The 21010-nt window shown below is 46.2% G+C and overlaps 1 protein-coding gene across 4 annotated transcripts in view; it reads right to left on the bottom strand.

Annotated features, from left to right (window-relative positions):
- The window catches only part of NRK (Nik related kinase), a 1461188-nt gene that overhangs the window by 238595 nt on the left and 1201583 nt on the right, over positions 1-21010 (bottom strand). For all 4 annotated transcript variants that reach the window (XM_069612728.1, XM_069612727.1, XM_069612725.1 and 1 more), the window contains 2 exons: positions 15747-15864; positions 15202-15360 (listed from right to left, as the gene is read on the bottom strand). In XM_069612728.1, the coding sequence (XP_069468829.1) occupies positions 15202-15360; positions 15747-15864 (277 nt within the window). The remainder of the gene's footprint in view (positions 1-15201; positions 15361-15746; positions 15865-21010) is intronic.

Genomic DNA, 21010 nt, shown 5'->3' with positions numbered 1-21010 from the left:
TTGGTTCCAGTAAAGAATCAAAGAAGGCGTAGGAGACCCTGGTCTTAACAAGCAAAAAGTTCACAAGAGATTGGGCATAAGCAAGCCTGCTGTAAGGGGTTCAATCCCTGTTGCTTTAACAAATGACCTTTGCCTTCTTGGATCATAGCCAGAATGCCTTATTGCACAGGAAATGGAGGAGACAGAAAGGAAATAGCACCACAGAAATGCAAGACTATTAAACCCTTTCTAAGGTCCACTTTATTCTCTCTGGCTACCCTAACTCTGCACTCTTCCCAAGCAAATACCATTTGGAGTCCAACACACAGATGTGAGGCTGGTCTTTGTTATTTGTGTGTGGTTCCATGTTAATTTGCTGACAAAATTATTTTGTGGTATTTTACTTCAAAGTGATTACTTCGAAATTCTACATCAATTTGTATTTTATTTTTTATTTGGGGGTTCCCCCATGCCTCCCCTCCCCTTTCACTGCCACCCGTACCATAAACCACTTTCTACCCCCTTTTTACCACTTAGCCCACAGCCACATATGTATAATTTGAAGTAATTCGAAGTAATCACTTCAAAGTAAATTTTTATAATTGAAACAACAGGAGACAATGGTCCTCATCACAAGTTTGGCGTTAATAAGGCCTTAAAACTGCCAAGCAGAATAAGCGCCACTGCCAGGACCCATGGTTAAAATACTGCTGCATCACAAGTATGCGGGCAGGTGCACATGGCCCTGACGGCAACGCTAATTCCGCTCAACGTATACATCGCCCGGAATCGGCCTACCGGCAGCAAAAACAGCTGTGTGCGCTAATAACGCAGACGGGAAACGTGTCACCACCCGAATGGCAAAGACTGCGGTGGCCATCTTGGAAATCTCAATCCATTCAAAATCCGAGCCAATGGCAGCCATCCACCCTTTCAGAACACAAAATATGTCAAAGGAGAGGAGCAAGACAGCCGCCGCAGCGATGGCCAGCATTCGGCCGCGCCCCTGACCTAAGTCTACAGACAGTGCCTGCCATCACACAGCCCACCCGAGAGCCCAGTTCAGGAAGCCAAGCGCAGCCCAAGGCCACTGGGCCAGGCACAGCTTGAGTACTGGGTCGGGTCACTGTGCTAAACATAATTGCTCATCAGTGCCTGTCGGGCCAGTCCCTCTTCCCTTCTTTCATCTCTATGTGTGTCTGATCTGGCTCCGGCCACATGGTCATCTTCTTCATCTTCCGCTGGGTGTTGTCTGTCAGGTCAGGGGGTAGGGGCACATTCCTCCTGAGGCAAATTTTGTGGAGCATTGCACACACCAATACAATCTTCCCTACTTTGTCTGGTACATACATCAGGACCCCTCCTGTGCATTCTAGGCACTGGAATTGTGCCTTCAGTAGTCCAAAGGTGCGTTCTATGCATATGCGTTTCCAGCTGTGGGCTTGGTTGTAGACAAGGTCAGGTGGTGTTCATGGGTCATACACACGGGTCATCAGCGAAGTCAGCTGTGGGTATCCGTAGTCACCTGCATGGGGTGGAATACCAACATCAGTCATTTGTCTCATGCATGGGTCTGCCGTCTCAATGTATTTGGCCATGCAATGTGTATGTGGGATGGGTGTGCATCCTTTGAATATCATGCCATGCAATGATTGTCCTGTACATGCACACTGTGTAGTTGTGGCAGCTGTCCTGTGGCATGCGATGGCTGACTGCACATGGAAAGACGGCTGTGGCACTGGTGGACATGCTATTGGTTGCTGGTGTGTGGATCTGCACTGCAGTACACTCAAGGTGCATTGTGGTTGATGTGGTCTGAGGTGACATTGTGTTGGCAGCGGTATACGTCTATCACCATGTGTGTGTCCAGGTGTGGTAGACATGTGCATGCATCCTTGGATGCCCCCCTCGTTGTTGCAGGTGTTGCACGGGTGCTGCCGGTGCCCCCTCTTGACATGCAATGCTTCCTTTGGCTATTCCCCCACCTAACTTTTTTACTTATTCTTCAACATGCATTGGTGAGGGAGGATAGCTCAGGGGCAACGTGCGCGCCTTGGAAGCAAGATGACACGGTATCATATCATATTGGTGGCTGGGTTTGTACTCACCCACTAACCAGGTCCGTTGTCTCTCCATGCATCCTGATAGTGTGCTGTGTGTAGGACCATCGAGTCAGGGGTGGATCCAGGGTAGTGGGCACAGTAGTGGGTAATGGTAAGGTCAGGACCACAGGTCACATGCATGTTCATGGAGTGACAGTGTTTGCCATTCCTGTAGACTGCCTCATGGGCCTGGGGTGCCACCAACGCCACATGGGTGCAGTCAATGGCTACTATCACATTGTGCAGTTGTGCGTTGGCATATAAGCATGCCTTCATGTCATTCGCTTGGGCCTCGGTGGTGGGTAGTGCATAGTGCTGGTTGACATGGAGAAGAAGGGCTTCCAACAACGGGCCAAGGATAGTGGTAAATGTCGACTGTGCTATGCCATGCTTCATTGCCACGGATTGCTGGAACGTGCCCATCACAAGGAACTGCAGGACTGCCCCCAGCTTCAACAGTGGGGGTACAGCTGTGCAAATGTTAATCGTGCTCCCAATTTCCTCATGTATTGTGGACAGCAGCTCAGTGATGGACTGCCTGTCCAGGCGGTACTCAGTTACCAACTGGGTGTCAGTGAGGACCCAGGGTGATGGCCTGACCTTGGGAATGGGTGCTTACCTTACTGGGGCTGCTCTCCTCCTCCTCATTCCACCCCCCCCGTACTCCCTGTGCCCTGGCCTGGTTGTCCTGCATCAGAAGGGTCAGGAACAGCCTGAGCAGCTGCCTGTCCCAGCTTGCATCAAATAATGGCAGCATTGTGTTGCAAACAGTGTTTGGGGCCTGGGTGTGTTTTATGTGGCCCTTTGGTGTGCATTGTGTTCACCTGCGGCTTGATTCCTGGAACTTGGAATTCTCAGCTGTATTAGCGCCTGTTTTCAGCAGAAACCCTGCCGAGAATACCCTTGTGATACAGCTGTAACTGCGCGTGGTGTTGTCAGTGATATTAACACCGGCTGGAATAACGCTGGCTGGAAATAAGCCGGCTGGAAATTAGCTGCATCATTTAATTAATAAAAAACATAAAGCAAGATCTCTGATACCCTCACAGATAGCAACAAGATTGCAAAGTCGTAAGACCTCCAGGCTAATGAAAGCACACAGGAATACTATTAAGCACATGACACATTAGTGATTTCCTGGAAGGTGAATTGGCAGACCTGCCCTTTATCTTTGGAAATTTAGTGTAGTGGGCCACATCCCTTCCGAGTAAGTACAAAGAAAGGTCACCTATATTTAGCTCTAAGTATTGTCTCCATGGCCTTAAAGGCATTGTTTTGCAGTGAATGCCTTACAATGACTTTCTCTCACAAGAAATATCATGACTCCTTAGCTTTTGTGTGGAAAAAGATTGCACAAGTTACTAATATCTGGAGAGGTAATCTTGTCAGTGCATAAAATGCAGACATAGGAATCAACAAAGATGTTATGAGTATTGGTTTTTTGACTGATGCCACCTGCTTTTTTAGACACTGCCAAAATTAGAGGGATACATATGGTGCCGTTTGACGAACCTGCACAAATGTTAGCAAAATGATTATGAATCTAGATATAAATGTTTTTGCAAAGTTTGGTGGGATTCTGTCAAGAGGGGGCAAAATTAGAGGGAGATCCCAAAATATTATAAAGGCTTATCAATGTGGTGCCATTAGACAAATCTGCACAAAAGTTTGCTAAAAGATTTTAGATCTAGATATACATGTTTTTGTAAGGTTTGGTGGGATTTTGTCAAGAGGGGTTAAATTAGAGGGGGTCTCAACATTTTTAGATGGCTTATAACTTTGTTGCTATTTGACGAATGTGGGCAAATGTTTTCAGAAAGATTATAGACCCAACTTTGAATGTTTGTGTAAAGTCTGAATGGATTTTGTCAAGTGGCGGCTACGTTATATGACTATTGTATGTACATACATTTTGACACTTTTGAAAAAATAAAACATGGGCAGATTTCCAGCAAACTCTTGTAAGGAGCATTGGCAAGGACCCTAAAGCAAGGTTTTGCAAATGTGCCTGTGTTTTAATTTTTGACAAGTGTCATAATGTAGGCACACAAAATTGTGATATACCTTTGGTGACTGAGGAATAGCCTGTGGCCATGGGCAGTGGCCAGATTGTCCAGGTCATGGCATAAGGTCATGACCCGAATAATCTGGCTACTGGCCATGACCATGAGGGTCGACAAATGGGGTTAAAGTGGCCATGTCAACCTGGGACTGGCTATGTGGTAAAGTTATTCGAAAGTGGGATAGGTCTGAAAGGGGAAAAAATGTGCTTGTGGTAATATGGTCATAGGGTTCTCTCTTCGTCTTCTGCAGGCTGCCATGGACAGGGGGTGGACATCTTGGAAAATAATTTTCCTTCCTACAGCGGGACACTGCCCGGGTTCGCGCTTTGGGAACCCGGGGTGCTAATGGCCTTCATCCCCCATTGCAGGGCCTGGAATGGGGGATAATGGTCTGGAGCCATAAATATCCGTACTCGCTTCGCTTGGGCCAATAACTTGGGCAGCCGGGCCGTTATCCCCGTTCCAGTCCCTGCAACGGGGGATGAACGCCACATTATTCCTATTAGCGTAACACAAAATGCTAAAGGAAATGTTGGAAAATCTTATTGAGTCTATGTACTTTACTGAAAAATGTAAAGTCGATGGAGTCTATAAGATTTTGTTTGTTCTATTATTTAACTGAAAGGTGGTTGCTAAAGGAACTTTTCATTTGTTGTTTTTTGATGTATTTTTTTTGTGCAGGAGAGGTTAGAACGTAAGGTGGGGAGGGAAATTAGGGAATGCTAATGTTAATGTTGATGTTAAAGGATATTTGTACCGCGCACTATCACCACCGGAATGGTCCCCTGGTGTTCTGGTGGCTCTGAAAAAAAGGAGGGAAGGGGGGGTGAGTTAGTGGGGTAAGCTGCAAAGGTGCAAGAGAGCAGTGATGTGTTGTTGGCAGCCTCAACCCGGTTAACCCCGTTGGCTGGCCTTGGGGTGTTTTCCGATTGGCAGACGTCATGTCCTGTTGTGCGAGACTATGTGTGGTTTGTTTTGTTGTTGCAGTGCAGTGAAGTTTGTGCGGATTGTTGTGTTTATAGGTTTGTGGCTGTGTTTGGTTAGAGTTTTAGGGGTGTATGCAGAGGGTTGAAATTGTTAGTTAATTGGTTAGTTGGCATAGCTGTTAGGAAGTGAAGCGCTAAACTTCCATATTTCCTATCTTCGTGGGGCGCACGGGCATCTCCTCACCTCTATCCAGATCTGGGACCAGCCAACACCCCATAGTCGCTTCCACACATGACGCCCCCCCACATTCACACTGTGTCCAACTATACATACATATAAATGCAGTTATCAATAGCAGTTATCAATATACAGTGCACATACAATACGCACAATATACAATTTACAATATAAATACAATGTCTAAACCAGTTACCGCACGGGGTGTAAGGTCTGGTGTTAGTGGGGCTACTCTTTGTTTAGGAGCCAGCTGATGACCTGCTTCCTGAAGGTCTGGAATGATTCGATAGTTTTGATGTTGAGAGGTAGGGTGTTCCAGAGTTGGGGAGCAAGTACTGTGAAGCTTGCCCCTCCAGCTCTTTTTAGGTGGAATCTGGGCACTGTCAAGCATAGAGTGTTGGAGGATCTGGTGGATCTGGTAGCAGGTTTCATGGTGAATTTGTTAGCTAGATATGGTGGTGCTAGATGATTGAGGGATTTGTACGTGAGGCAGATGGTTTTTCAATCAATTTTTTTGGCGTATGGATAGCCATTTGCAGGCTTTCCTGGTGTCGGAGATATGCTCTCGTCTAGGAATGTTGAGGGCTGCACGCAGAGCGTTAGTTTGTATTACCTGCAGCTTGTTGAGTATGGATTGATTAGCACCTAGGTACAGGCTGTTGCAATAATCCAGTTTGGATTGTATGAGGGCCCTGGCGAGGGTGAGGCAGCTGTTGGGAGATAGGAATAGTCTGCTGGCCCTAATGAGCTTGCCGGTGTAGGCAGCGGCTGTGGCGGTCATGTTGGTGTGTTTGGTGAGGTTGGTGTTGGCATCTAGATAGAAGCCAAGGGTTTTCACGCTTTTGGCAATAGGGATGGTGTGGCCATCGATGGTGAAGTTACTGTAGCTAGGATTAAGTTTAGTTAGGGTGTTGGTGGAGCCGACGATGAGAAGCTCTGCCTTCTCATCATTCAGGCAGAGACCATGCGAGGTCATCCATGCCTGAATGATGGAGAATATTTTGTTGATCCGGGCGGCGTCTGCTTGGTAATTGCCTGTGATGGTGAGGAGTATCTGGGTGTCATCTGCGTAATTTGTGTAGGTGACACCCAGATGGTCCAGTTGGTCAAATAGAGGCTTTGTAAAAATATTGTACAAAGTGGGGGATACACAGGATCCTTGTGGGACCCCGCATGTGATGGGGATGGGGTCTGCTGCAGCTGTTGTAGAGAAAACCTGCATGGTTCTGTTAGCCAGGAAGGATTGTATCCATGTGATGGCAGAGGAGGAGAAGTGGGCTGCGGTGGCAAGGTGATTACAAAGGATTTCATGGCTGACCAGGTCAAAGGCCGCTGAGAGGTCTAGTAGGAGTAGGATTGTGGCATTGCCTTTATCTTTAATTTCATCAATCTGGCTTTTGAGATCAACAAGGGCGGTTTCTGTTCCGTTTTGAGGTCTGAAGCCAGATTGACGTATTCCTAACCGTTGGTTGGATTCCAAGTATTCCTGAATTTGGATGTAGGCAACTCTGTCTAGGATTTTTAGTAGGAAGGGGACTGTGGTGATGGGCCTGTAGTTGGTGGGTATGGCTGGGTCGAGGGATTCTTTTATTAGGAGTGGGAGAACCCATGATTGTTTTAAGTTGCTAGGGATCGAGTTATTGGTGAAGGATAGGTTGATAAGTTTGGTGATGAAGGGGGAGAGCTCTCTGGCTGCATATCTTATGATCTGTGCAGGGCAGCTATCTCCTTTGCAGTTTGAGGGTTCCAAGGAGGTGATGATTTTTTGAACTTCAAGGATGGTGACTTTCTTGAACGAGAAGCCTGAACTGGTATTGTTAGGCGTGGGTAGGCTAGGGTTGGTGACCTTGTTATTGGAGAGTTATTGGCGTTTGTCCTCAATTTTAGTTTGGAGTCCTGACATTGTATAGTTGAGGGCATTTTGGATGCTGGTGCACCAGGATTTGTCTTTCAAACAGGTGTCTGGAGGTGAAATAGGGTTTTCTAGTTCCTTCAGAATTTTAAATAATTCTTTGGTGGAGGATCCTGCCTGAACAATCCTGGTGTTGTATACATCTTTTTTGGTGCAGATTATCTCGCTTTTGTAAAGTGAGGATAGGTTTGTGAGGTTGAATTTGTTTTCCGCGGTGGGGTTAGTCTTCCAAGTGTGTTGTGCCTTTGCTTTCTCTTTTCTGAGTAATGTGAGCTCAGGGCTGTACCACGAGTTCAGATGAGCTTTGGGTTTGTCTTTGCATATTTTCAGGGGGGCAACGGTATCCATTGCTCTAGCCATGGAATCATTGAAGGTGTTGATCAGCAGGTTTAAGTCAGCGTTGGCTGGGAGAGCATTGAGGGTGGGTAGGACCAGTGGTAGTAGGGCTTCAGTAGTAATGTTGCATTTATTCCTGGTAGGACAGGCTGGTGCCAGGGGGTGTTTATTGGGCGGTGCCTGATTGGTGTTGACCTCAAGAGGGATCATGCAATGATCGGTCCATGCCAGAGGTTGGGGGTCTTTGCAGGTTGTATTGCAATTGTAGGTTGCTACCCAGTCAAGGGTTCTGCCTTTTTGGTGGGTGGGGAGTACAATGAGTTGAGTGAGATCGTGTTCAGTTAGGACATTGGCTAGGGATGCAGCATGTGCATCGTTAGGGTCTTGGTAACCGTGGTTGAAGTCTCCGAGGATCATGATTTGTGCTGATGGTTTGGAATTTTCGGTGATGAGGGATGTGATGTCTTCTTCAAAGGTCCCAGGAGGGCCTGGGGGTCTATATATGAGGTGGAGGGTGATCGCGGTTGTGGGTGAGGTTTGTAGTTTGGCTGTGAGTAACTCGCAGGATGTGAGTGAGGCTGCAGAAGCTAGTCTGAGATCTAGGGAGGATTTGGAAATGATCGCTACACCTCCACCTCTGGCTTTAGGTCTATCGGCTCTGAGGATAGAGCATTTGTCTGGGATGGCTAGCAATAGATGTGGTCCAGACGCCTCATGAAGCCAGGTTCGTGGTCTCTTCACATGTGACTCAGAAGTCAAAAACAAGGGCTATTCATTAAGCCTCGCATGAAGATAGTGATGTGCTTACACTCCATTGAATGTCCCAGAACAGAGAACAGGCTAGCAGGTCAAGTACAGATTGGAAACTTTGGCTCATGGCCGGACTGATGAGAGATGATGGACTAATTAGGAAAGTGGGGTGTAATCTGATGTGATTCAAGCACCTGGGTTTCTTTTCGCTTACGTGCTGCAAGCCAAGCAGAAAGACCAAGGTTGGGTGAGAATGCCAATCAATCAGTGTGTCTATGGGGCAACCTGCTATACAACGTTGCAAAGACCAGTCCGCTGCCACTTTTGTATGCTATAATCAGTATTATATGGATTTAGAGGTTCGGTTCTCAGGTTTAAAAAGGGAAAAGGTATGTCAGAAACGTATATTGAACAGTATTTGGTGTGCATTCCCAAACCCAATTTCAGGAATAATGCAAATTCCATAAAATAGAATACTGCTGGGGGGGACAGTAAGGAGGGATTGACAGGGATAACGCCTGGAATACATGTCTAAAAACACATTCCGCAATTGTGAGAACGCGAGAGAAAAGAAGGAGTTGTGATAACGATGTAGGAAGCAAGGATGCGAGGCGCCTCGGCTGACAGGCAGAGCTCGCATTGCAGAAACTGGGCAATTGCAACTGTGTCGAGTATTTGCATCATGGCCAAACGTGCTCAAATGGCAAAATGCAGTCAACCAATACCAGTTTGCACTAGGCGTAATGCCATGCAAATTGCATGGGTGCTGGTGCAGCACTTCTATAATTTAGTTCCAAGAATGAGAGTGCCTAGGTCCCCCACATCCCGTCCCCCTGTTATTCATGTGATTCCATGTTCAGTCATTTCCTAGTTGGGTAATGCCACAGAGACATCCGGGCACCTAAAAGAAATTGGGCTGGGCCATGGTACAATTGGGAATGAGCGACTGTGTTAGCACAAGCGCAAATACAGTGCAGATGAATTTGAACAAGCGAAAATATAGGTGTTCTGGGGCCATATTACAGAAACTTCGCAACGGTGCAAGTGCAAAGTTGCATGGTATTAGCACTAGGGCAAAATTTGCCACCTATTTCTAAAAACACTGGCACATATTAGAAAACTATTGTACCATGACAAGTGCAGTTTGGCATGGTATAGGCACCTGGGCAGAAATTGCCCTAGTATAAAAAAGATACCCTGGTGCAAACATTTTGTGAAAATGCACCTTTTTTGCCCTAGTGCTTTTAATATGCCAAACTGCACTTGTAGAGTAGCAATGGTTTTTTAATGTGTCCCAGTGTTTTTAAAAATAGGGCAAACTTTGCCCTAGTGCTAATACCGTGAAAACGTTGCCCTTGCACCGGTGCAAGGTTTCTGCAATCTGGCCCATGGCTTTTCAGATTACATTTTCTAAATGGAAATTGAGGTTACGAATAGTATGTTTTGGAAGCAGGCATACTTTTGATGACGCACAGTGCTAGCGCCCTAAATACAGACCGCAACATCTTTCTCTGACTACACAATTTGGACTTTGCTTGTTCGCTAGCTCTGTCATTTCCTTTTTTCCCCATTGCAAATGTTGACAGCTAATGCATCCACACTCGGCTGGCCTACTGAACCTTGTAATGCAGAAGCAACACCTGCCTCCTCAGATGGAATCCAGGACTATCTTGCATTGAATGACCGGATGGCTTTATCTCCATAGAGACCACATGATGGAGAATTGATGGACTGCTGGAGGCGGCAGCAGCGCCAGGTGCCAGCTGTGGCCGCCATCTATTACTCCCAGCTATAAACCAGCATAAGTTGATGAAGGGAATCCTTCAAATCAGACACTATCTGGACAATGTTAAGTCACATAGATGCTCATATTCAAGGAACGGTTTCAGTTCGCTTGAAAGAAAACCTAGCCGTGTCCTCACGCTAAGAAGGTTTCTTATTTATTTATAGTTTTTGCTTAGCTATGGTCCTCCCCAGAGGGTCTTGGAGCGCCTTACATGGTTCAAATATTGAAAAGGTGGGTGTTGAAGAAAAGAAAGTGCAAAAGATTTTCAGGAAAGGGTAGGAAGAAGAGGGAAGGCAAGTGACAGCAGTGGAGGAGGGCAGGGTTATGTGTGGGAAGCAGGGATGTTTAGAGGCTCTTTCTGAAAGTGGGGCTGGACGATGCAGTGCGTATTTGAAGACGTAGGGTGTTCCATGTCCTGGGCGCCCCGTGTGTAAATGCTTTTTTCTGTGTGCATGTGAGTTTGCAGATTGGGATATGTAGAAGGTGTTGGCTGGCTTATCTGGTGTTTGTGTGGGTGATGGGTTTTAGTTTGTCATGAAGCTAAGATGGAGTTTTGAGGTGGATGGCTTTGAATACAATGCATAGTCCTTTGATGGGAATTCTCTGGGGTATGAGGAGCCAGTGGAGCTGGGCAAGAGTGGGGGTGATGTGCGAATGTTTGGGTAGGTGGAGGATGAGCCTGGCTGCTGTGTTTTGTACGGCTTGCAGGGAGGCAAGGGTGTTGTTAGGGAGTTCAGTGAGGAGAGCATTTCCATAGTCCAGTTTAGAGAATGCCAGTGCTTGGACTGCGGTGCAGAAGTCATCAGGAGGAAGGAGATGACTTATTTTGCGTAGGAGGTGTAGTTGTAGATGGCATGTTTTGGTGACAGCAGCTATGTGGGGTGTGAAGGACAAGTGGTGGTTGATGGTGAAGCCAAGGAATTTAACAGGTGTGGAGAAGGATATGTGTAGGTTGTCTGTGGCAAGATCCTGGATCCAAGGGGTGAGGTTTGGTGTGTGCCGTGGGGGGCAGATGAGGAGTTATTCGGTTTTGGAAGTGTTGAGTTTGAGGAAGTGGGTGGCCATCCAGTTGGTGATGGTGGGGAGACAGGGTTTGAGGTTTTGGAGCTGTGAAGGGGATGACATTTGGAAATATATTTGTGTGTCAACTGCATATTGGTGGAAATCTACGTTGTGTTTGCTAAGGGTCTGTCCAAGGGATTCAACATATAGGTTGAAGAGTGGTGATAAGGAGGAGCCTTGCAGAATGCCATACTTTACAGGGGTGGGGGTCTGATCGATAATGGGGCATGGTAACAAAGTGTGTCCTGGCAGTGAGAAAGGAGGTGAACCGGCCGAGTACGGTGCCAGAGAGATCCATCCTGTGGGCTAGGGTGTCTAGTAGAATGGTGTGGTCAATTGTGTCGAAGGCTGCAGAGAGATCGAGGAATACTAGTAGTGCTGTGTGTCCTTTGTGATGCTGTGGATGTCATTGAGGAAGTGAAGTGTAGTAGTTTCAGTGCTGTGTTCAGGCCGAAAGCCGGATTGGAAGTGGTTGAGTAGGTTGTTTGTGGTGATGTGTTGTTGCAATGGGTAGATACAAAGCTTTCCATGATTCTGGCGTCGAGGTATGGTAGAATTGTAATGGGATGGTAGTTTTCAGGGAGCGTTGGGTTGAGAGATGTGTTTTTGAGGAAGGGTGAGATTTGTACCATTTTGAGTACAGTGGGGATAGTACCATGTGAGAGACAGGAGTTGATTTTGTTGAGCCGGTGGAGAACTAGGGTGGAGATGCCATTGGTTGCAACTTGAGGTGGGCATACATCATCCAGGAAGTGTGCAGGTTTTGTTTGGCAGTGACGGTTATGAGGGTGTAGGAGTGTTTTGGAATGTTTGGGAGTGAGGGGTGTGAGTGGGCGAGCTGAGGGGAGGGCTGTACTGATGTTGTGTTTTTTGGAGTTGAAGTAGTTCCGGAGGGAGAGAAATCTCTTCTGAGTGCATTAACTAGAGTAAGAGATAAAGTAGTATTTAACAGAATATGAGAAAAAGGAAAAAATGCACCAGTACATGGATGACAAACAGGGCACACTAGATCAAATTGACATTCGTTCAGGATTTGTAGAAATATAGATGGGGGATGTGACGCGCATGGTGATGTTGAGGGTGCCAAACACATATGGATAAACTAGAAAATGTTCTAGAAGAACGGATAAAAAAGGGAAAATAAAGTTGATACTTGAAAATAATAATGTTTTATTGAAAAGGATCACAAGTATGGGAGCATGGAGCCATATTTCAGTATACAGAATAGAGGAAACAAAGGTTGGGCTACGCTGGACTTCAAGTAACCAAAGACGTGTGTAGACCTGCATCATCCTGTAGGATGGAAAAATACCTGTTCTGCTCATGCAGGGCAAGCCTAACAAGAGGAAGAAGCCAAAGAATGTGAACAAGGGAACGGTGGTTGTGGGAGTGAGTGTGGGTGGAGCACTGCTAACCCTTACACTGCCGGAATGCCAATGCTTTCCCATGGAAAGAAATTCATACATAAAAATAGATAGAAACTCTTAGACTAGTGGGGAAACCTGTAGTGGAGGAATGGGTGAAGCAGGAGCTAAGAAAAGTCATACTTCTAAGTGGTTGATCAAGAGGATTAGGAACTGGACAAGGAATGTAAACACAGAATCAGGATCCTAAAAGTACAATGAAGCACAAAAATGAACAAATGTTAGGAATGGTCATATGTAGGGACTTACATGTAGGTGCACTGTACACGAGAGAGGTAACATTGGAAAAAGTGTAGAACACATCCGAGGGAGCCAAGGAATGGGTCAAAAGAAAAAAAGTAAGAAAGCAAAATAGCGTCCAATGTTTCTGGAAAGTTCTGCTTTGAGAAAAATGACTTAACTTCTGGAGTGTAAAAAACAGTTCTACAGTTCAAATGCTGTTGCTACCTGCTGCATCTTTAAATACCAACTGGCCCTGCATTATCATTTCAGGTGTTGCCATGTTTAGGCATCAATTGCACATAGGTTTGCACAGCCGCAGGTTGCAGGTTGCAGCACCACAAAGAATTGATATTATCATGTTTGCCAGCAAGTTATGTTGGTTGCGCATAAGTTATAGATTGGAAATTGGCCCCCTATCAACCCGACTTCAGCCAGTCAAGTACAGGGTCACGTGAGCATCCTCCCTGTCTCCACTCCTCTTCAACCTATATGTCAATTTCAACCAACAGTTGACACACAAATATACCCCCAAATCTCCTCCCCCTCACAACTCCACACCCTTACAAGCTGTCTCTCCACCATCACCACCTCGAAGTCCTGCCACTTCATCAAACTCAACCCTTCCAAAACTGAATAACTCTTCATCTGTCCTGCCAAACACAAACCAGACTTCCATGACCTTCTGGGTAGGGCCGGCGTGAAACAATAATTCAAATAAAATAATAATAACTATAAATAATAACATGTAGTATTTTGTTCTCACAGCAGAATTAAATTGTATTAGATTAATCAGGAATAAAGAGGGTCATCAATGGTGGCAAAAAAGGACATCCATACATCATATTCAAACTTGGGTATGCTCTTTGTACAAGCAGTAGCAGTAGCCGCTGAACTATCTATCTCAGTGGATAGTTGTATACCAAATATTGATGAAGTAGTAACGTGGGATACTCACTTTTCAGATAAACTGAATGAATTTGCTCTAGCAACTGGCGACAGCTTTTGTTGCTATGTAACATTAAATATCTTTCTGACCTTGAGGAACTTTTTTTGAGATATCATAGGCGTGTACCTTCGCGACCTGATTGGGGTTACTTTTTAATTACTTTCCTTTTTAGGGTTTTTTCCTTTTTCTGGTTTGTTCTTTGTCGCATGAGTGTAGGTCACTACGGAGACACTGAGTTCCTCTACTCCGTTTGTAAACTATAGGAGAAGTTGCAACTGTGCCTGCACTTATTTGAACCAAGATAAATTGCTGTTGTATTTCCTTTTGTTATGACCAACAAATTCAAAATTCCGTTGTGTTTGATAAAGTTTTTTTATTTTGTATTTTCAGCCGCTCTTGGATGACACGGGTTTCGGCGTGTAACATTTGCCTTTTCCAAATCCGAGCCTTTAATATGCTGTTGTGGTTCTCACAATGAGTAGCATTCCAGGAATTGTAGTGCTCATAGGGCAAAAAAAGTTAACGGAAAAAAGTAGGACCGTTTTATTATTTAGTCTGTGATTCGAGGGAGAAGGACTTTTACAGGTTTCGGTAAATTGCCACTTCTTCCCATTTTCTTCATACTGCTCGCGAAGTTGGGAAGGATCTCGGAAAACACACATTTAGACCATTACTCATCCCACACCGTCAAGTTGCAATACACTGTCAATTGCAGACTTGTTCAACAGGAACATGGGTCACTCTTCCCTAAATTCCAACCTGGGAAAATGTTTGTACTGGAAACATTAGTAACTGCACTAAACACACAGCTCCGCGCCTCCTCGCGCCACCCGGAAATAGGGACCCGCATCAACTACGATAACAAAATTAATTTGCGCCACTGATATTACAGGAAATCATGCTTAGAGATCCTTTGTGGATCCGCCTGAAAAGGAGCGGCACACCCGGCAGTGGGAGGACGCATGCACTGTCACTGAGGAGTGACAGGTGTAGCGACACAGAACAGTGATGTGGACCCTGGCTGAAAGTGCCACGCAAACGAAGATAGCAATGCAGAATGAACAGATAGTGGGGGCCTTTCCCTGAAATACGTAGAGATGCTTGGGTGACAGACTCTGACAGGAGTGCGATGTGTTTGCCTTTATGAGCCCTCAAGATGTAAATCAACCTAAGAGTTCGTGCAAAGATATCTGCAGCCAAAAAGCTAGCACTAGATGAAAAAAAATTGAAAACTGGTAACACATATCTTGTGGGTCTGAAATACCAAATATGACAAAAATGAAGAGTTTAACCACATTGACAGACTCATAAAAGAATGTATCTGGAATTAAATATTTTGAATTTTGCATGAAGGGTATCAGTTAGCGGCACTTCAATTAATGCACATATAATAGAATTTAAAAAACGAATTTCTGTCTCTGTTTCATTTTCTCCAATTTCCATATATAAACTCACCCCATAAAGCAGCACAGAGCACTTCAGAGTTAAATTTCTTCTTGTACTTGCGAATTTCTGGACTGTCACTCTGAGGACGGATGTTTGTTGGGTTGACGTTGACAACAGAACCCTTTCGTGCATTTTCTCGTCGAGGTGTCTCCAATTTTATGCTGCAAGCTGCAGAAGACAGAGAATGTGAGAGCCAATCTAGCAGGTAGCACCTTGCCCACGCTACTGCGGATCAATTCAGCAAGCAGCAGTTTGCTAAACTACTGCGGATAATTTCAGCAAGCAGCAGTTTGCTAATCTACTGGGGATCAATTTAGCAGGTGGTACTTTGCTAAGCTACTGCAGGTCAATTTCGCAGGTGGTACTTTGCTAAGCTACTGCAGGTCAATTTAGCAGGTGGTACTTTGCTAAGCTACTGCAGGTCAATTTCGCAGGTGGTACTTTGCTAAACTACTGCAGGTCAATTTCGCAGGTGGTACTTTGCTAAGCTACTGCAGGTCAATATTACAGGTAGCACCTGTTAAACTACTAGTGGCCTGCTACGCATTACTCACATGAGTGGGATGGGCTGGTGGGGGGCGAGATTTGCAGAAGCCGGGGATCGATGAATGTAGTGAACGAAGAAGTAGAGGATGAGCTGTTCTTTGATTGCGTTTTATCATCGCTCGCGGTCTAAAAAGAAATTAAAGCTGCTGTTATCTTGCAATTGGAGTAAATCCAAGCACTTGGCCTCAATACAATGAAAACGACGGCAAAACTAAAAACATTGTCCGAGGCAAACTACAGTCTCCCTACAAAAACTGTAACTTGCGCATCCAATCGTACTCCTTGGAAAGTCTCTTTGGGCCTAATCCACAGAGCGTTTTACAACGCGGTTTTGCCATTATAAAACTCTTCTGTAAATTAGGCCCTTTGTTCCACAACATTGGGCATGAGTCACAAAGTGTTTTTCAATGGGTGCTTACAATCAAACAAATACTTTATGAATCAGGCCACTGCGTCCTAAAATTACCCTACCATGCGCTGACAGTGACAGACGACCTTCAGAGGTGCGCACTTGTGCAAAACATCCCATGGCATAATTTATGGGCCCGATTCACCAAGTGTTTTTCAATAGGATTTTCCCATTGAAAACACCTGGTGAATCAGGCGTTAGGCGTTCATTGGTCAGGATCACAAGATGAAATCTTGAAATAACGTTGAAAAGACCTAGCATAAGGCACACTGCAATGATAAATTCATGGCTGCATAATAAGTAATTTTTAGACTAGAAGCAGTCTCATCTTCTAAGGAAATGTCAATTACAGAGTGCCATTCAGGTTTGACGAGGTCAGAGCATGATCTCATGCTGTGCTGGATAAACACAATAGTCGTGCAAATTAAGGGCCCGATTCATGGAAATGTGCGCAGAAATCCCACAGGGACCGCGTGCCGAGAAGGACACTTCACAAGCCTGCACGCAGAATGAAAAATGAGCGCCAGCGTATTCTTGGAATTTCCCGTGCAAAGTAACTGTAATCGCAAGTCGCGGCAGGAACGCCCCAGACACGCCGACACGCAAAGCAAAAATTTCCAGAAAAGCTACCTTTGCGCGCTTCCCCACGCATGAATACATGCACCCTTCAAACAGTGTGTTCGGACTCCCGCAAGCAGGCCTGCATCTCGGGGACCCTGCGCGGAGTCCCCCGTAACTGTATCCGGCACCCCAACAACATGCGTATGAAAAATCATAACTCTGTAATTACTTGGGAAATCTGCGTGCGGACCCCCGTGAACCGTTCCTTCAACCCACTAAACTGCGTACGCGCACCCCTAAGCTAGACCGGAAACCTGGTTGAGTGTGACGCACCCTGAAATCCGACATACAACTCCCCCCTCTGCACTGCAAATCCTACATGCAAGTGTACTTACGCCTGCCTTTGGGTGGCAGATAGTATGAAGGATTGGCGCTGCCATTTCCCGGCTGAGAGGTTACACGATCGAATCCATGAATATGTCTCGTATCACGCAATTGTGGGCGTGCGAGGGACTGCCTGCAGACCATCTCTTGGAAAGCCCATTTTTGAGCGAGTTCTTCCCCATTTTTGGTGTTACGCTCCCTTCCCAGCACTCTGTGCAAAGACCTACGCTCTGCGTGGAGTCTCATGCAAGACCCTCAATGGCTTCCAGAGACATGCTGACCCTGCGTGAGCTCCACACAAGTCCAGAAAAAGTACTGTGCATTTGATTTCATGAATAGACAAACGGGGTTTGCGCGCAGAATGGCACGCGTGTATCATATTTTCTACGCAATTAATTCCATGAAATGGGCCCTAAGACTGTAGTGCTAAATTGAATTTCTTTGTAATTTTGCTCTAGGGGAGGTGTATTGCACAGTGCGATATTGCACATAGCGGTGGTAAATTGGACGTTGTGACATGCATAGCCTGTTATGTATACTTCTTTATTGGTTTTTCTTTTGCTTTTGGGGCACGATTCATAGAATTTTTTGCACGGTTCAAAGTGACTTTGCACAGCTGAAAAGTGACTTTCCACTGCCGAGACACACCCTGATTCAGGGAACTGTACAAAGTGTATTTTTGCAGTGCAAAGTCATTTTGTATTGCAAAAATCACCAGATCTCTGCTGTTCGCGTAGGCCCGATGGTCCGTCTCCCCGAGACCCATCCATTCTCTCCCTGATCATTACGGAAGGAAGAAAACAGCATTTTTTGCCTTCACAAGTCCCCTTGCTAAGAGGGCCGACCTGCGTGTTCAGCCAGCCCAGCCTGCAGATGGGTCATCATCCCAATCTTCTGATTAGTTGGTTACTACAGGAAATGCTTAAGATGCGAATTGCACCCGAGCCAGATGGTGAAGCCGGCCAGTCCACAAGGCCAGGACAAAAGGCTCCACAAGGAGCTCTCTGCAGCTCTCTGCTGCTGTACGCTGCAAAACCGGAAATGTAAGCCGCCTGCTACAATGCACATTCCAGGCTTCACATTGTTTGCTAGTAAAAAGCAAGTCAGACGTTATTGCAATGCTACCCCAGCTACACCCGTGCCAACTAGGTTCCTGTTGATCGCCCTGTCACCTCCTAGCACAAGATCAACCATGCTTCTGCCACACCAGGTCTATCCCTCACACCAACTCCCTCCCTTACAATTGACAAACACTGCACATCCTATCCACGCCATTACGCCCGCACCTTGTCGTTCCGCCGAGCATAGCAAATACACACACGTTAACCCCCATCTGCCATTGAAACTCACCATGCCAGCGTGCCTTGCTGGAATCATCACCCCTCACCCCGCCGCCTCCAACACACCCACTCCTATGCACCCAGCAGATCTCTGCTCTGTTCCCTTGCCCCCGCAAGCAATTCTGACCCGCAGATTAACAATGCTTTGGGCCTGCACTAAACCTGTGTTCTGCCCTTCATGCACAAGACTAATCTCCTCAAGAAACCACCTTCTCGTCCTACGCACCCACCATGTGTCAGCCTCTAAAAATACCAGAATTAACCTCACCGAGCCCCCCACACCCAAGACTCACAAGGTTGCTACCCCTTGCTTTGCCACAGGTACCAGCATCACGTTCCCCTTGGGTGACCAAGTTCCCAAGCTGAGCACAGAAGCACGTCACGCGCTCCACTCTAAACAGTACAACCAATCGACTGCACCTCAATTCCATATGCCTCATCCTTCCATTATGGGGCTAGCAGCCAACAACAGTGCTCCATGCTCTCCCTTTCATGCCATGGTTCTACCATAGCCACCCCAGAACACACTCGCCACAAACAAAAATTATCTCCCTACCTAAACTACCGAAAAGGTTGCAAAACTGCCAATCATCTGTACCTAGACACTCCCACTTTCTCCTTCTCTGGCACCTCCATTGATCCACTTACTACTGACCCTACTTCAGCCTCTGCGCATGACCCTCTGAAGATTTACCTAGTACTCATTGCACCCTCACCTCGCCTCTCCACTTCCACTACCCCTGACCTATGTTCTCCAGCGCAGAGCACTGCTGTAGCATCTCCAACTGCTGGCCGTCCACGCCAAATTGTTACAGCCATTCATGCTAATCCAGATACTAGCATTCTGCACTCTGACAACCACAATCCCATTGCTAATGACCCAACCCCACAATCAGTAGCCCCAAAAGATGCCCCAGCCTACCTGAACGTCATACCAGCTAACACCCTACTACCCAAAACTGTTACTACTTTGAAAATTGCTTTGCCAATCCTGGACATCACCAATAGTAACTGTGTTGCTTCAAAGTCAATGACTACCAACTCTGCCAGCCTTCTCATCATGACTACCCCTCTGAGACTAATATCGTTCACGACTTTTCGCCCAACAGCCATTCCTCAATGAACATTCCCAAACCCATAGTTTCTTCCAAGGAGCCCTCATCAATGCTCGCTCCCTCCCAGCACACGCCTTAGAAATGTGCAACCTACCCACCTTCCACAAACTAGACATCCTAGCTATCACGGAAACCTGGCTCCATGAGGCATCTGGCCCTGCCATCTCCTTAGCCCTTCCCCAAGGCTACATCATCTACCATCAGGACCGCCATCATATGAAAGGAGGTGGAGTAGCCCTCATTGCCAAAGAATCCCTTCCTCTCAGACCGATCAACACATCCTTAAAAGGCAACAGCAATACTTTTCCCCTTAAACTCACCGCATCCCCTAACTGCACGATCACTATTCATATTGTCAGCTGCCCCTCCCCCAGACCCTCAGTTAACTTCTGCGAGAACCTCCTCCATCTCTTATCCGACAACTTAATAACTTCCACCAAATCTATCCTACTTGGAGAACTCAACTTGGGATTTAGTGATCCCAAAGATCCACAAGCTAAATCCCTTGACAAAGCATTAGATACTTTGGGCTTCACACAACTGGTCAGAAATCCCACTCACACCAAAGGCTGCATCCTGGACTGGATATCGGACCACAACTGATCCCCTGCAATCAGCTCCAACTCCCTGTGCCCCTGGACAGACCACCATGTTATCCTCTTCTACCTCCCCAAACCTACAAAACGGAAACTGCTCACCATTGCCCTACCGCCTGCCCTAGCGCAGAGTTCAGGCAAGTTAACTAAAGAGAATCTTCTTCCATATCTAGAAACCCCTGTCTTCAAACACCTGTATTCAGATCTCCAATGACCGCACAGCCCTAGCTGAGATCTACAATTCTACACTAAAAAAAGTTGTTGACATCATAACCCCACGATCAGCAAAAAAAGCTAAATCCATAAGACACGCCAACTCCTGGTTCACCCCGGAACTACTTGAACTCCATCCCTGAAATGTACTGCCCTTTCCATTTGGCAATCTAACCCCCTAAAATTTACCAAATAAGAATTCAGCAAGATAGCTACCCAATACAAAAAAGCCATTATCCAAGTCAAGTCCACATCCTTTAACACCAGGATTGCCAATGCGAAATCTGAATACAAGGAGATTTTTGCCATTTTTAGGGAATTAGAAACATTGGCTCCCACTACGCAGGTCATCTCCAAAGACAAAGCCTGGTTCTCAAACATTCAAAGTGCCATGCTTAACAAATTGGACCTACTGCAGAGCAGAATCCTAACCAACCAGAACGTCATGACTAAAGCCAACCACCTTATCACTTCAACCACAAACTCTCCCACCCAGGACACCCCACTCTTTTCATTCAAGGATGTCACTGATCTCCAGGTTCTCACCCTCTTGAAACTGCTCAAACCCTCCAACTGCAAAGGTGATGTATGCCCAGCCACTATCATGAAGGATTGCAGAGCCACATTAGCTCCGTTCCTCACTGCATTCATAAA

The sequence above is a fragment of the Ambystoma mexicanum genome, chromosome 5p, assembly GCF_040938575.1.
Source record: "Ambystoma mexicanum isolate Mex_15411 chromosome 5p, UKY_AmexF1_1, whole genome shotgun sequence".
NCBI classification, from domain to species: Eukaryota; Metazoa; Chordata; class Amphibia; order Caudata; family Ambystomatidae; genus Ambystoma; species Ambystoma mexicanum.
The sequence above is the reverse complement of the archived record's forward strand: the minus strand, read 5'-3'. Positions and strand labels throughout refer to the sequence as shown.